Genomic DNA, 17,475 nt, shown 5'->3' on the forward strand with positions numbered 1-17,475 from the left:
GAGTCAACTAGAGTTTTTCACAAACTATGCTTATGAAAAGAATGTTCAAGTTCCTTTAGAATGATCATATATATGAATAGTTCGTTGGACCTAACTCTTGCCATTCATGGTTGCAGATCAGAACAGAGCCATGGAGGTGGCAATCAAGAAAGTTTATCCGGGGACTGTGCACAGGTGGTGCAAATGGCATGTGCTGAAGAAAGTCAAGGAGACATTACGGCAACTGTACACGAAGAAGTCTGATTTCCAGGCTAAATTCCATAAGGTTGTCAACCACATGTTAACTGAAGATGAGTTTGAGGCGGCGTGGAACATGCTATTAGATAAGTACAATTTCAGAAAGCGCACTTAAATACCTCGTGTGAATGCGGTCAGTTCGAGCACACTGGGATGTTGTGCAGCCACGTTTTAAGGGTAACTAACTTCTTTCAACAGTTTAGGACCAGCATCAATGCTTTCCATGGCCTAACAGCTCCAGAAAAGCAAAGAGGGGTCGGGAGACCGACAAGTAGAAGAGAGAAGGCACCGTACGAGGGTCTAAATAAGCGGATCAGATTGTACAGCATATGTAGGTGCGAGGGGCACAAATGGACTACTTCCCCTGAAAGAGGGGATGCACCGAAGAAACCACGGAAGCCTGGAAAGTGCAAGAATTGCGGTATGGAAGGGCACTGCCGGACAACTTGCAATTTTTGTAGAATGAAGTCTGAAATACTGTTTCTGTTCTATTGTTACGAGGATTTTCTAGTGTGTTTGTGTGAGCATTGCTCTGCGCTTGTTCCTCACTTTCAAGAGTCATGATAAGTAGTCCAACTTTTAGACCTAAACTATGTTTCCTGATCATTTGTAGAATGATGCTTGCTTAATTGTAAACTGGGTGTACTTGCTTCACTCAGTTGGGTGCTTCAGTCTTTTATCTGAATCTTATTTCTGCTGGACTCATTCTGCTAGAGGCCGTCAGGTTTATCTGAATCTTACTTCTGGTGGCCTCATTCAGCTAGGGCTGGGACTGACAGGTTCTACTAGAACACTATATGTTTAATGTGGTCTAGATGACATTATTGGGACTGCAACTAGTGCTTGGAGTACAACACGTGTGCCAGCAGAGAGTAGCGAAGGAGTGGATGAGGTAAATCGGCATCTGTTGTGTGTCTAGTTGTCCTGTGGATTGAACACTCGACGTACACATGATCAGGTTCCCGTGTAAATACGCCACATGATCAGGCTTCCGTGTAGATAATGTGTCAGACTTGCTGACAAAAACGATGACTGCATTAACAGGGAGAGGTGATCCATCTAGCTGACCTCGTCTACTCGCCGTTTGCTTTTTCTTTTGAGGGGTGAAAAACAGTTTATTCATCACCAACTCGCCGTTTGCTAAACCTGTGAGTGCATGGCTCAGGTGGGCTCAGAAACAAAACCGATCCGTCGAGGTACAGCCTGTTCCGCCTCTCCAACACGACAAGCCGTCGCAATCAATGCGAACCATCAGCTGGCTAAATAAAATGAAATACGGCAGCAAAATACACTGGCTGGCACGCATCCATAGGTGAGGTTGAGGTGTAGACATCAGGATCATCTGAGCTCGGGCTCAGAAATTGATTTTCAAACTCTCTCTGCTTACATAACTTACAAAAAGAAAGTCGAACAACTTATTACTGTCAGGAAAGAGCGCGCATAAGCAACGGCTCGGAACTTGTCCGGACTCCAGATCACCTGAAGTTTGTCAATACATGATCTAGGCAACCTTCATAGCAGTCGGGAACAAAAAGAGAACTCTCTGCTTACAGAACTTGCATCGGAACTTGGAAGCCCAATAATTCAACACAACTGTTTGTATAGACATATTTGTACCTTTTTATGCATCGATAACAATGACAAATGTACAATGATTACATTGTTAATCAAGAGACATCATTAGCATTCAGCACTACAAATGTAGTGGAAACGATTCACAGGGCAATCAGGGGTGATATCTGTACATGTTAGCTGCCTAGGCTATTGGGGAAAATCGTGAGCTCTCAGTTGCAATGGACACAGAGCTCATAGTCATATCTTTTTCTTGTCTTCGTTAGGTCTGATCATCTGTACAGGAGCGGCTGGAATACGGGCCCACCACTCTTTAATTCGTCTTCGGAACTTCTCTGTGTGTTGCTTCCTTAGTGGCATCTCCCTCGTGTAAACCTCCAGGACTGCCATCAGGAGCAGATGCTTAGGAGGCATCAACACGACAACCGCAGCTGCAACAAGAAGTGCCACTGCGACTATTTCAGTTGCCTGCATAGGGAAAATATGGAGATTAGCATTTTGGCAGATCGACCTCTTTGTATAGTTACAAAGATAACTTATTTTGCAATGATGTGCAATGCTGGATGTAAACTATCACATATGTATAGACCTCTTTGTATAGTTACAAAGATAACTTATTTTGCAATGATGTGCAAGGTTGAATCACTGGGCTAGAAATGGCTCATATCCGATGAGTCAAATAAATGTTATCACTAAGTTGTGTCAAATTGTAAAACAAAATACATCAAAGAGGTAAGCACATCAAGAGATTTATCGACGCACTGCGAGTTTGCTAGACTATATCCCTCAATAAACAAGACTTATATTCAAAAGCAACAGCAAGGGCAAACCTTTGGAACAGCTGCAAACAAGAGAGCTCTGAACTTGAGAAGAACAATATTTACAGCCTGTAGGGTATCTTCCAACTTGGATATAGCTTCCTGCAAGATCAAGATTTGCTCGACAGGATTTTTAGTTGGAGGGGGTCTTACTTCAAGCACTTCCAACAGTTTTCCTTCTTCACTGTATTTATGCCAAAGCATAACGACAGCAAAGACTACGAAAACAGAGGGCACAGTGTAACTGACAAGCCCGCTACATAACAACGAAAAGACATATTAAGCAAAGCGATATACGTAAGCATACTTTATAAGATCCAGCAAACACAACGAAATTACCTTTGGATAACATAGAGGATAAAAGCTAAGAACAAAAATGATTTCAGAGGATCTTCCCACTTGGTTAAAGAGTAAATAAGTTTGCCTGCATGAATGAACGAAAAAAGTATCTCCTGCAAAATAAGGGCCAATCATCAGATATGAAATGGCAATACTGTACTTGTACAGCACATCATATTTGGTTGGAAAAGAACAATTTAAATTGATCTTATCAGCACACCTGCATGAGGGCTACATTTGCATCAAGACCTTCCACCTTCACTTGATCAACCGTAGCACGTGCTGCCTCTATTCTTTCAGAATAAAGAAATGACTCTTGCAAAGCAGCCTCAAGAGATTTTGTTACACCAACACAAACAGCACAAAAGCTTATCTCCTTTTCAGTTTCATTTTTTCTATTCAACAAGTTAAATCCCATTCTAGAGAGAGCATATAATGAAAATGGTACAGAATGAGTCTGCGGTGCTTTGTCAACTGCTGGCTCTGTTGCCAAATGGCTCAATGAAGTGTCCAACAGTTGGAAGTAGTTGTTGTATAGGGCCTCTAATACCATATCTCCTTTTGGGAGTTTTTCAGCTAAGCTAAATGTGAGTGTTGTCTTAAAGTGAGAGGGAGCAATATGAAAAGCTTCTTTCACAGCAGAGTATCTCAAGATGCCCAGGACAGCCTTTGAGAGTGCTTCTGCTCTCTGAATATCTTCAAGGTTGAATTTTCTGATAAATCTATTCACCTGCATTACTTCACGAGTGATTGCTAACCAATAGTTTCTTCGTGAGGGGCTCCCTAACTCAGGAAAGTCGAAATAAATTGGTTCTGTTCTGCAAATATGGTGCTGTTAGTTTTGAAGGAAACCTATGAAAGTACACCTACAGTGCTCAGTAACATAAGTACTCCCTCCGTAAACAAATATAAGAGCGCTTAGATCACTACTTTAGTGATCTAAACACTCTTATATTTCTTTACAGAGGGAGTACTAGAGAACTCTTCCCATTTCAATACTTACAAAGTGCTTGATTTGTACATCACAGCTTTATCAAACAGACGAACACCCAATGGTCCAGTAAAATCTCGCTTGATCACTTGATTTGAATCTGTTGCTAAATCATATTTAACAATCTTATCACCATAACCAACTCTGATACTCTGAAAATAAAGAGCATGTGTTGTAAGGATCAATGTTCCTGCCAAAATAAAGAGATGATTAGTGGGTTCCTGAAATGAAGCATGCCTGCAAAATGAAAATCAAATGCCAGTCAGTCAGTTCACCTGGCCAAGCTGATATCCCAATATGCTGCAGTACAGGATGAATAGGCTTGTCACCATCAATAGCTAAGATACATTCCCCAGCATCAAGATTAAAACTTGAAGCAAGTGATGACTGCATAACTCCTTTGATAGATCTGAATACCCTACACAATAAAATGGATATTTTTCTTAATATATTTACTGAATCAACCATAGATTCATAGCATACCCTTTTCCTGGTCAAAAGGTTTGTTTGGGAAAGCTTCTAAATCTAGGGTTCAGTATCCCTGGAAAAAAAACTGGGGCAATAGAAAGCACTACCAATAAAGTATCAATTCCACAATAAAAACACCTAATGCTGCAACTACAGTTGTAGAGAATACGAACTTGGTCTATTTAATTTGAAGCCATCACTAACAGTGATCAGGGTATTCATACATTGATTTCAACAAAGGTAGGGAAAATAAATGATGAGAGTTTGATCATCTATCAACTGTATTTCTTACCGGTCTAAACTTTTGAGATACTTGTCGTATACGAAATAATGTAACCGGCCACCAGATGAACATGTAAGTGCATCAAACAGATTGTGGACAGTAACCAAGTCAGCTATTATTGGGCATGAAGGCGCTATTCGTGTAAAAGCACTTAATCCAACTGTCTTCATGTCGTTAACCTAAAAATGAACAGCACTAAATCATTGTGTGCACACACATGAAGAAATGTGGTCGTAACAAAAAAAAAACCAATGTTTTGTAAACAGAACTAACTTGAACAGCTAAACTTGTGGAATTCGCATAGAAAATTGATCCCTCGTCTTCATCTTCAATCTCCACGGTATTACACAAGGTAGAATTCTGACAATCACAATAAATAGAAAGAATGATGAATATCATAAAGTTAGAACTGTAAATTTCTCTTCAGAATATGCAGGTGTTATTTATTTATGCTTCAAACACGACTGTTTGATAAAGAAAAAAGGGAAGACGAATGGTATATGGTGACCAACTGCGGCAATGAAAATTTCTCACATTTTTTAGCAATCCTTCCTCAGAACCTGGGTTTTCCCAAGCAAGCATCATATCGAACATTAAACGACGAAGATTCATATCAGCCAAATAGTCTGGACGTGTAGTTACTTCATGGAGAGCTTTGTGGCAGCAGTACTCTAATAGTTCTCTGGCATATGTATTGGGTTCCTTACAATTATCTGGGAAATCAGCCTCATAACTTTGCTGTAAGTTCTCAGTCGCAACAGCAAGAATCCTGAAATTGTAAAACTGAGGAAACTAAGCACTTGACTTTAGAAGTAATCATTTTGAGAGGAACTGAAGTAGAAGCTTGTCAGACATCACAGCAACGATATGAATGGAAGGGTATAATAGTGGAAATTTTAGGAGCGAATAAGGTGATGTCATGTTTTTAAGACTAATTACAAAGTTCTTCAAAGTATAGAACTTGACTTGATCAAAAAGGTGCGTTCGGATTTAGCTGATTCGACTGTGGCTAACTTATGCTGCTTTACTTTCTAATTTCACAACAAGACCAGATACAGTAAGAACCACTGTATATCAAGCAATTACTAGCAAGAAACCTGGTGCGATGCTATGGGCCACAACTTTTTACTACATGTTAGACTAATTACTTTATGGAATTGAGGTGTTGCTAGGCATATCCACAAATTCGTGATAGATCAGGGTGTCTTTGCAAAACATATTTAAGTTGGGTGATGAGCAATCTGGCAATCCCATCTGTCTCAACCATTGGTAGCGAAAAGTATGGCACAATCAATTATTACTTTTAATAGGAGTATCGACATGTTGGCATTAGCAGAGTATCAAAATCGAAGTGTGTCGTATAAATGTCAAGAAATGGATAGCTATTATTGCACTCGGTTTCCACAATGTAAGTGTTCATGCACAGAAAATCAGCAGCCCCACCATTCAATTTCCACGGTTAGTACAAGTAGAAGCAAACAGGCCATCACCACCAATTGCTCATTTATATGATGAGTAATGACATGTGAGCATTACCGAAGTATCGAAGTGTGTCATACAGATGTCCAGAAATAATTGGCTATTATTATCTCTCGATTTCCAGAATGTAACAGTTTATGTAGAGAAAATCAGCAGCCTCATATCCTCTCTATATGAGCTAATTTTAGTAGATGGCAGCTAAATTTTGACTAACCGTAGTGGTGTGACTATGCTGATTGATCGTTGTTTTCAGTGGATCTTGCCAGATGCATAATATATCAATTGAATGTGCAGTCTAGCCAAAATGGCGAAATCGGCATGCCCTATGCATGTGAAGCAAGTCAATGTCAACGGTCATACACCAAAACTATGTGAATCCCTGAGACTCACTGGAACACTGTCAGGGGAGACCAATTGGGGCCCTATAAATTCATGTGTCCAACTAAAAGATACTCCAGTACATCAATTCCAGTACTCTTCCCACCCTGAGAACAATAATTTCCGACGATGTGAATCAAAGCACGATAGTATTTAAAAAAACAAGGGAAAAGAAAGTAATACAGAAAAGCACGCATGCGTTTCCTATCGAATTAAGCCAATTAAATTAACAGTCAGAGAGCAATCATATCATAGGTGCTGAACATGCTAAGATGATTTCAGATATCCATGGAGCATTTAAGCACACGCCTCAAATGAACCGATCGAACGAATTTGGGGCAAGCAATAAGCAACAGTTGGGTGAGTGAGTCGAAGAGCAAAGAGTGCGTGGCTTGAATCGAACTTCTGCCCTCGAACCCTTGCTACTACCGGAGCGAGTTTGAGGTTGGGAAGGCCCGTACGCACCGGGAGCAGCGGGAGACGACCGAGTTGGCGACGGACGAGAGCTGCGGGATGCCTCCGTCGGCGCCGCCGCCACCGCCCTCGCCATCGGCCGCCGCGGGGGAGCGGGAGGTGGTGGAGGCGACGAAGGCGGCAGCCGACTGGCGGGAGAGGCGGGAGAGGAAGGTGCGGATGGGCTTCTCGCGCACCCACGTCTCCACGATCCCCATGCCGACCTCGATCTCCCTCGAGGCCTCGACTCCTCCTTGACCCTTTGGGGCTTGATTGGACTGGAAGCCTTCTTCCCCTTGCTTTGAGTTGAGGGCTGTGCTGCCGGTTGCTCTGCCTTCCGTCTTCGTTTCCTCGCCTCCGTGTCGTCACGTCTCGTGCGTTTCCACCGCGGTGTATCTTAGACCAGCCACAATGCATAGTAACATACTCCCTCCGTTCTTTAAAAAGTGTACTTCCAACTTTCTTAAAAAGTCAAATTTTTTTATATTTGACCGTGTTTATATAATAATACACCAACATTTATGCCATCAAATTAGTAGCATTAGATTCGTGATAAAATATACTTTTATCATATACCTATTTGATTTCACAAACATTAATATATTTTTGCACAAACTCAGTCAAACTTTGAGATAGTTTGACCCTCCAACAAAGTTGGAAGTATACTTTTTAAAGGACGGAGGGAGTACACTAGTAACATACACATATCCCTAGACTATATTACTACCTTCAGGCTGGTCATAGTGGAGAGTAACTTAGACTAGTAGCATGCATATGTTACTACTCTATGTTACTACTTTCAGGCTGGTTGTAATGGGTAGTATCATGCATATGATACTAGTGTATGATACTACCTTCCTAATGCATAGTATCATATGGTAGTATCATAGATGACTTTATTTATTGCCATGCATGACACATACTAGTGTAGCATTTATTATGATACGGTATCATGATATGATACTCAACCCTCTCTTACTTCATTTAATTCTATGCCATCTCATCAAAGTTGCCTAGTTGGCATGCATGATATTAGCTATGATACTCCCATTGCAACCAACCTCATAGTGGGTAGTATCATATACTCCTTTCGGTCCTTTTTACTCTGCACATTGGATTTGCCGAAAGTCAAACTTTGTTAAGTTTGACCAAATTTATATTGGAAATTATTAACATCTATAATATCTAATAAATATAATATGAAAATATATTCCAAGATGGATCTAATGATATTGGTGTTGTTACGTGAATGTTAATAATTTTTTGTATAAACTTGGTCAAAGTTGGATGAGATTAACTACAGACAAACCTAATATGCAGAGTAAAAAGGACCGAAGGGAGTATGTGGTAACATAGATGTCTTCATTTATTACTTTGTAGACTCATTTTGCATTGGAAAACGCTATATGATGGTAACATATTATGTTACTCTATTTGCCTCTCTCCTCATTAACTACTTGCCACCTCATCATTTTTGCTTATGTGACATCTAAGTTACTACCTATGTTACTCCCACTATGACCAGCCTTAGGCCAACTCCACCGCGCGACCCCAAACTGACGTCCGTTTTGTCCGGATTCTGTCCGTTTGGGTAGCGATTTGGGGTCGTGTCCGGGCCTGTCCTGGGATGCGGTGGACGTGCGCCCAGCGCGCGGCCGCATCCATTTGCCCCATCATGTCCGTCAGGGCCAAAAATGCCCAAATTGCATCAAAACTAGTTTCCAACCCAAATATTTGTCTGAAAATTAAAATAGTTTTACAACTCAACTGAAATTGTCTTTAATAAAATAGTTTTACAACCAAATCGAAATTGTCTTGACTGAACCTAAATTAGACCAATACATCTATTGGTTGCCAATATGATCCCAGACGTGCTCAACCAAGTCATTTTGAAGATTCAAATGAGTGTGTCAATCACGCGTCTCACGGTGGAATTGGACAAACTGTTCAAATGTGGTCGGGTCTTGGTGCAGGGGCTCAATATTTTCACCTTGATAATCAAATTCTTGGTCGAAGATACTCTCATCACGCTCGTCCTCGACGATTATGTTAGGCATAATCACACAAACAGTCATCACCTCCCAAAGCTTCCTTTCATCCCATGACAGTGCAGGCTTTCGAACGATACCCCACCGGGATTGAAGCACACCAAAAGCATGTTCCACATCCTTTCTAACACTCTCTTGCATTTGGGCAAATCTCTTTCTCTTCTCACCTTGGGTTTTGAGATTGTCTTCACAAAAGTTGACCATTGAGGATATATACCATCTGCTAGATAGTATCCCTTGTTGTACTGGTGGCCGTTGATCTCAAATATGACAGGTGGGGAGTGGCCTTCTGCAAGCCTTGCGAAGACTGGAGAGCGTTGCAGCATGTTGATATCATTGTGAGAACCTGCCATGCCGAAAAAAGAATGGCATATCCAAAGATCTTGCGATGCCACCGCTTCTAATATGACAGTGCACCCGTTAACATGCCCCTTGTACTGGTCCTGCCAAGCAAATGGACAGTTCTTCCACTCCCAATGCATACAATCTATGCTGTCAAGCATGCATGGAAAGCCTCTAGCTGCGTTGGTCGCCAACAATCTCTCTGTATCAGCGGCAGTTGGCTGTCTCAAGTACTCTGGGCCAAACACCTCGATCACGGCCTAGCAAAACTTGTATATTGACATCAGACATGTTGTCTCACTCATACGCACATACTCATCCACCAGATCGCCTGGAATACCATATGCAAGCATGCGGATGGCCGCGGTGCATTTCTGATAAGAGGAGAACCCAAGCTTGCCAAGGGCATCCGTCTTGCACTCGAAGTATGGGTTATGAGCAACCACTCCCTCTCGGATACGATTGAACACATGCCTTGCCATACGAAAATGGCGACGAAACTTATCCTGCTTGAAGAGCGGGGTGTTGGCAAAGTAATCGGCATAAAGCAGGGCGTGGCCTCTCTCCCTGTTGCGGTTCAGGTTGGGAGCACGGCCAGGGAGTGACCCCCTGTACCGAGGAAGCTGTCGTTGAATATGGTCGTGAACGACCAGTGCAGCCACCACAAGATCTTCATCATCCGACGATGAATCGTCCGACGAACAAAGGAAGTGATGAAAGAAAAACTCGTCTCCACTGTCCATACCTTTGATGGCAAAAAGTCGAACACCTTCCGGTCGTGGTGGCGAAGAGGTCGCGATGATCACTCGACGCAGCAGGGATGGTTGCCGGCCGGCTACTGGCCGCTCTGGAGATCTCGTCGGAATCCGCCTTGAAGAGCGGTCGCCGGCGGTCGTGTCCCCTCTGCCACCGGCAAGGACGGCGACGGCCAAACCTCCCCCGATAGACGACCAAAACTACGGCGAAAGCGCGGGCGTGGTGGCGGCCATGTCGAGACGTAGTTTGGTATGGACGGCGCGGGGCTGCGCGGTGAGGAGGCGGTCGGAGAATAGAGGCGGCACCGGCGGCGGGCGGGGCGGGGAGAGAGGGTGAAGCGTTGGGAGCGGAGGGACTGCTAGTGTCCCCGGCAGGCGGGCCACGGGGGGACAAGGGCGTGCGTCGCGGCCATCCGCGCGCGTCCGTTTCACCCCAAACCGAGCGCAAGTTTGGGCCGGGGATGGGTCGAAAACGAACGGAATCCGAACATTTGTCCGTTTGAGGCCGCGCGCTGGGCCGCCTCTTTTGTCCCTTTTACCCCAAATGGACGGGGCCGGACATGATAGGGTCGCGCTGTGGAGTTGGCCTTACCGGCCAACTGTGGCGCCAGCTGTGTGCGCGCACACGGAATGCGGCCAGGTAGGATGACGGCGCTGACGAGGCCGGCTGAGTTGGCAAGGTAGTCCACAGTCGCGCGAGGCGCCAGGCGCCAGCACAGTGGAAGGCGGTGCTTTTTGTTAAGGATAGAATAGTTGCTTATTAATTAAGTTAATTGTTAAATAGGTTTCTTGGTTCTGAAGCAACCATGTACTTCCTTGGCTCTCAAGTAAATATGTGTTTATTTAACCGTCAAGCACCATGTGTACTTCCGTCTGAGTATAAATACCCCACTTCTATCATCAATAAAGATTGATGGATCATCTTTAATTCAATCTCTTTCGTTCTTTGCTTTTCACTCAAAACACATTATCATGCACTTTGCTCTCCTATCGAGCGATTTGGCCGGACAAGAGAAGAGCAAAATGTCATTGCAGAGGATGAAGAACAGATCTTATCTATCCCCAACGATCCAAGGATTAAAGGCCTTAATCAGGAAAACTAATAGTGTTTCCCTATTTTAATCTTTGCCTATTAGATCATGTTTTCTTGTTGTCAACCTGTAATCTAACAATGGATTGTTTATCCTGTACACATATGCACTCACGCGAAACACACAAAGTGGAAGAAAAAAGCAATCGGCCGAGGAAACAAATTCGGCCATGACCAGAGAAGCAGAAAGTAGAGCACCGAAGAATTTGATTAACACATGGAAAGTCACGAACTAGTAGCATCCTGATTCTCAGAATCCGTACTTCACACATTAAGCATACAGATCAAAACTCTTGGATCTTAATTGCTACATCATCAGCGCAACCATGGCCTTCGGCCTTAGCGGGAGGCGGCCAGTGGCCATAGATGCCCCCAGGCACGGCAGGAGCAAGTGGCGCACGCAGCGACCTCCCTCGAACTGGTAGCAGCGACTGCGGCCAGCCCGCGGACGGCGGCGGCCTACATCCGGTGCCCTGCACGGCGCGACGGCCAGCGATCGGCGATGCGTCGTGACCTTGGACACACGGCGTAGCCTTGCCCCTCCCTCCCCTTCTCCTCGACGCCAACGGCGGTGCCCGCATACTCGGTCTTCCTCAGCACGGCCATCTATGGCGGCAACGCTCTCGCGGCGCGGCGACGCCCGCTACCAACCATGGCCGTCGCCCTGGTTCTGCTCGCCGCGAAGGTGGCCTCCCGCAACAGCCAGAGGCGCGCAGTGACTCCCGGCGTCGGCGGTCCTCGGCCCTGGGCCTCCCGGCGCGGTGCCATCTGACTGGAGTTCCCGACCACCAATGGAGACGACGGCTAGAAAAATTCCCCACAGGGAATAGTAATTGTACGAACGGCGGTGGTTTGCCATGGTCAAAGTCACAAGCACGAGATAAGGATCGGGGATATCTTATCCCTTCGGCGTTTTACAGTTAGACTCCTTCTAAATTTGTTACTAGTGGAAGGCCTATATTTTCTATATTATGCTCTCATGTCTCCCTAAATAGCATACAGTATATTTGTGCATTATTTTGTATCATGTAAGTGCATAATCAAATCCTTGGTCGAAGATACTCTCATCACGCTCGTCCTTGACGATCATGTTGTGCATAATCACACAAGCAGTCATCACCTCTCAAAGCTTCCTTTCATCCCATGACAGTGCAGGGTTTCGAACGATACCCCACCGGGATTGAAGCACACCAAAAGCATGTTCCACATCCTTTCTAACACTCTCTTGCATTTGGGCAAATCTCTTTCTCTTCTTACCTTGGGGTTTTGAGATTGTCTTCACAAAAGTTGACCATTGAGGATATATACCATCTGCTAGATAGTATCCCTTGTTGTACTGGTGGCCGTTGATCTCAAATATGACAGGTGGGGAGTGGCCTTCTGCAAGCCTTGCGAAGACTGGAGAGCGTTGCAGCACGTTGATTTCATTGTGAGAACCTGCCATGCCGAAAAAAGAATAGCATATCCAAAGATGTTGCGATGCCATCGCTTCTAATATGACAGTGCACCCGTTAACATGCCCCTTGTACTGGTCCTGCCAAGCAAATGGACAGTTCTTCCACTCCCAATGCATACAATCTATGCTGCCAAGCATGCCTGGAAAGCCTCTAGTTGCGTTGGTCGCCAACAATCTCTCTGTATCAGCGGCAGTTGGCTGTCGCAAGTACTCTGGGCCAAACACCTCGATCACGGCCTAGCAAAACTTGTATATTGACATCAGACATGTTGTCTCACTCATACGCACATACTCATCCACCAGATCGCCTGGAATACCATATGCAAGCATGCGGATGGCCGCGGTGCATTTCTGATAAGAGGAGAACCCAAGCTTGCCAAGGGCATCCGTCTTGCACTCGAAGTATGGGTCATGAGCAACCACTCCCTCTCGGATACGATTGAACACATGCCTTGCCATATGAAAATGGCGACGAAATTTATCTTGCTTGAAGAGCGGGGTGTTGGCAAAGTAATCGGCATAAAGCAGGGCGTGGCCTCTCTCCCTGTTGCGGTTCAGGTTGGCAGCACGGCCAGGGAGTAACCCCCTGTACCGAGGAAGCTATCGTTGAATATGGTCGTGAACGACCAGTGCAGCCACCACAAGATCTTCATCATCCGACGACGAATCGTCCGACGAACAAAGGAAGTGATGAAAGAAAAACTCGTCTCCACTGTCCATACCTTTGATGGCAAAAAGTCGAACACCTTCCGGTCGTGGTGGCGAAGAGGTCGCGATGATCACTCGACGCAGCAGGGATGGTTGCCGGCCGGCTACTGTCCGCTCTGGAGATCTCGTCGGAATCCGCCTTGAAGAGCGGTCGCCGGCGGTCGTGTCCCCTCCGCCACCGGCAAGGACGGCGACGGCCAAACCTCCCCCGATAGACGACCAAAACTACGGCGAAAGCGCGGGCGTGGTGACGGCCATGTCGAGACGTAGTTTGGTATGGACGGCGCGGGGCTGCGCGGTGAGGAGGCGGCTGGAGAATAGAGGCGGCGCCGGCGGCGGGCGGGGCGGGGAGAGAGGGTGAAGCGTTGGGAGCGGAGGGACTGCTAGTGTCCCCGGCAGGCGGGCCACGGGGGGACAAGGGCGTGCGTCGCGGCCGTCCGCGCGCGTCCGTTTCACCCCAAACCGAGCGCAAGTTTGGGCCGGGGATGGGTCGAAAACGAACGGAATCCGGACATTTGTCCGTTTGAGGCCGCGCGCTGGGCCGCCTCTTTTGTCCCTTTTACCCCAAACGGACGGGGCCGGACATGATAGGGCCGCGCTGTGGAGTTGGCCTTACCGGCCAACTGTGGCGCCAGCTGTGTGCGCGCGCACGGAATGCGGCCAGGTAGGATGACGGCGCTGACGAGGCCGGCTGAGTTGGCAAGGTAGTCCACAGTCGCGCGAGGCGCCAGGCGCCAGCACAGTGGAATGCGGTGCTTTTTGTTAAGGATAGAATAGTTGCTTATTAATTAAGTTAATTGTTAAATAGGTTTCTTGGTTCTAAAGCAACCATGTACTTCCTTGGCTCTCAAGTAAATATGTGTTTATTTAACCGTCAAGCACCATGTGTACTTCCGTCTGAGTATAAATACCCCACTTCTATCATCAATAAAGATTGATGGATCATCTTTAATTCAATCTCTTTCGTTCTTTGCTTTTCACTCAAAACACATTATCATGCACTTTGCTCTCCTATCGAGCGATTTGGCCGGACAAGAGAAGAGCAAAATGTCATTGCAGAGGATGAAGAACAGATCTTATCTATCCCCAACGATCCAAGGATTAAAGGCCTTGATCAGGAAAACTAATAGTGTTTCCCTATTCTAATCTTTGCCTATTAGATCATGTTTTCTTGTTGTCAACCTGTAATCTAACAATGGATTGTTTATCCTGTACACATATGCACTCACGCGAAACACACAAAGTGGAAGAAAAAAGCAATCGGCCGAGGAAACAAATTCGGCCATGACCAGAGAAGCAGAAAGTAGAGCACCGAAGAATTTGATTAACACATGGAAAGTCACGAACTAGTAGCATCCTGATTCTCAGAATCCGTACTTCACACATTAAGCATACAGATCAAAACTCTTGGATCTTAATTGCTACATCATCAGCGCAACCATGGCCTTCGGCCTTAGCGGGAGGCGGCCAGTGGCCATAGATGCCCCCAGGCACGGCAGGAGCAAGTGGCGCACGCAGCGACCTCCCTCGAACTGGTAGCAGCGACTGCGGCCAGCCCGCGGACGGCGGCGGCCTACATCCGGTGCCCTGCACGGCGCGACGGCCAGCGATCGGCGATGCGTCGTGACCTTGGACACACGGCGTAGCCTTGCCCCTCCCTCCCCTTCTCCTCGACGCCAACGGCGGTGCCCGCATACTCGGTCTTCCTCAGCACGGCCATCTATGGCGGCAACGCTCTCGCGGCGCGGCGACGCCCGCTACCAACCATGGCCGTCGCCCTGGTTCTGCTCGCCGCGAAGGTGGCCTCCCGCAACAGCCAGAGGCGCGCAGTGACTCCCGGCGTCGGCGGTCCTCGGCCCTGGGCCTCCCGGCGCGGTGCCATCTGACTGGAGTTCCCGACCACCAATGGAGACGACGGCTAGAAAAATTCCCCACAGGGAATAGTAATTGTACGAACGGCGGTGGTTTGCCATGGTCAAAGTCACAAGCACGAGATAAGGATCGGGGATATCTTATCCCTTCGGCGTTTTACAGTTAGACTCCTTCTAAATTTGTTACTAGTGGAAGGCCTATATTTTCTCTATTATGCTCTCATGTCTCCCTAAATAGCATACAGTATATTTGTGCATTATTTTGTATCATGTAAGTGCATAATCAAATCCTTGGTCGAAGATACTCTCATCACGCTCGTCCTCGACGATCATGTTGTGCATAATCACACAAGCAGTCATCACCTCTCAAAGCTTCCTTTCATCCCATGACAGTGCAGGGTTTCGAACGATACCCCACCGGGATTGAAGCACACCAAAAGCATGTTCCACATCCTTTCTAACACTCTCTTGCATTTGGGCAAATCTCTTTCTCTTCTTACCTTGGGGTTTTGAGATTGTCTTCACAACAGTTGACCATTGAGGATATATACCATCTGCTAGATAGTATCCCTTGTTGTACTGGTGGCCGTTGATCTCAAATATGACAGGTGGGGAGTGGCCTTCTGCAAGCCTTGCGAAGACTGGAGAGCGTTGCAGCACGTTGATTTCATTGTGAGAACCTGCCATGCCGAAAAAAGAATGGCATATCCAAAGATGTTGCGATGCCATCGCTTCTAATATGACAGTGCACCCGTTAACATGCCCCTTGTACTGGTCCTGCCAAGCAAATGGACAGTTCTTCCACTCCCAATGCATACAATCTATGCTGCCAAGCATGCCTGGAAAGCCTCTAGTTGCGTTGGTCGCCAACAATCTCTCTGTATCAGCGGCAGTTGGCTGTCTCAAGTACTCTGGGCCAAACACCTCGATCACGGCCTAGCAAAACTTGTATATTGACATCAGACATGTTGTCTCACTCATACGCACATACTCATCCACCAGATCGCCTGGAATACCATATGCAAGCATGCGGATGGCCGCGGTGCATTTCTGATAAGAGGAGAACCCAAGCTTGCCAAGGGCATCCGTCTTGCACTCGAAGTATGGGTCATGAGCAACCACTCCCTCTCGGATACGATTGAACACATGCCTTGCCATATGAAAATGGCGACGAAATTTATCTTGCTTGAAGAGCGGGGTGTTGGCAAAGTAATCGGCATAAAGCAGGGCGTGGCCTCTCTCCCTGTTGCGGTTCAGGTTGGCAGCACGGCCAGGGAGTAACCCCCTGTACCGAGGAAGCTATCGTTGAATATGGTCGTGAACGACCAGTGTAGCCACCACAAGATCTTCATCATCCGACGACGAATCGTCCGATGAACAAAGGAAGTGATGAAAGAAAAACTCGTCTCCACTGTCCATACCTTTGATGGCAAAAAGTCGAACACCTTCCGGTCGTGGTGGCGAAGAGGTCGCGATGATCACTCGACGCAGCAGGGATGGTTGCCGGCCGGCTACTGTCCGCTCTGGAGATCTCGTCGGAATCCGCCTTGAAGAGCGGTCGCCGGCGGTCGTGTCCCCTCCGCCACCGGCAAGGACGGCGACGGCCAAACCTCCCCCGATAGACGACCAAAACTACGGCGAAAGCGCGGGCAGACTATCCATTATTACTGCAAGGTTTACATCATGTCTTTTTGGCAGATGATTACCTTCAAAGTGAATTTCTTAAATATAGCATAACATAAGGTAATAGAGATATGAACATGTACTGACAAAAGTCAGACTATGTTTTCTATTACTGTGAGATCTACACCATATTGGTGATTATCTTGAAAGTGTTATCCTATATAAATTGAGGACTACACATATGGTTATAAAATCATCAGTTTTCTAAAAAAAATTGTTTCTCTGAAGCATTTGTTGTTGTTCACTAAAATATTTTACTCTCATAGTAAATATTGTTCTTGCACACTCGCTATACGCCGAAATGGTATTGTGTGCTAATATTTAAGCCTCATTTTGCTTGAATATGTCACAGGAAACTAGATAAATATTTGCATATAATCATGATTGACTTCTATTACATTGATAAAATACATGGCAGTGAAGCCTATGTCACTATCTATAATTATAGCGTTGTCCATCCATCAAGATGGATCCCATAATTACGGCAACGATTGAGTGTCTCAA

At 45.9% G+C, this 17,475-nt stretch overlaps 1 protein-coding gene across 1 annotated transcript; it reads right to left on the reverse strand.

The window, feature by feature from the left end:
* Positions 1 to 1,839: 1,839 nt before the first annotated feature.
* Positions 1,840 to 7,371, reverse strand: LOC123137587 (uncharacterized). Its single transcript, XM_044557406.1, has 10 exons — positions 7,031 to 7,371; positions 5,243 to 5,477; positions 4,982 to 5,068; positions 4,718 to 4,887; positions 4,233 to 4,375; positions 3,970 to 4,147; positions 3,187 to 3,784; positions 2,967 to 3,079; positions 2,640 to 2,883; positions 1,840 to 2,277 (listed from the first exon to the last, which is right to left on the reverse strand). Exons 1-10 carry the CDS (start codon positions 7,234 to 7,236, stop codon positions 2,050 to 2,052), a joined length of 2,202 nt encoding a protein of 733 aa, XP_044413341.1. The 5' UTR covers positions 7,237 to 7,371; the 3' UTR covers positions 1,840 to 2,049.
* Between the last annotated feature and the right edge of the window lie 10,104 nt (positions 7,372 to 17,475).

The sequence above is a fragment of the Triticum aestivum genome, chromosome 6B, assembly GCF_018294505.1.
Source record: "Triticum aestivum cultivar Chinese Spring chromosome 6B, IWGSC CS RefSeq v2.1, whole genome shotgun sequence".
Taxonomy (NCBI): domain Eukaryota; kingdom Viridiplantae; phylum Streptophyta; class Magnoliopsida; order Poales; family Poaceae; genus Triticum; species Triticum aestivum.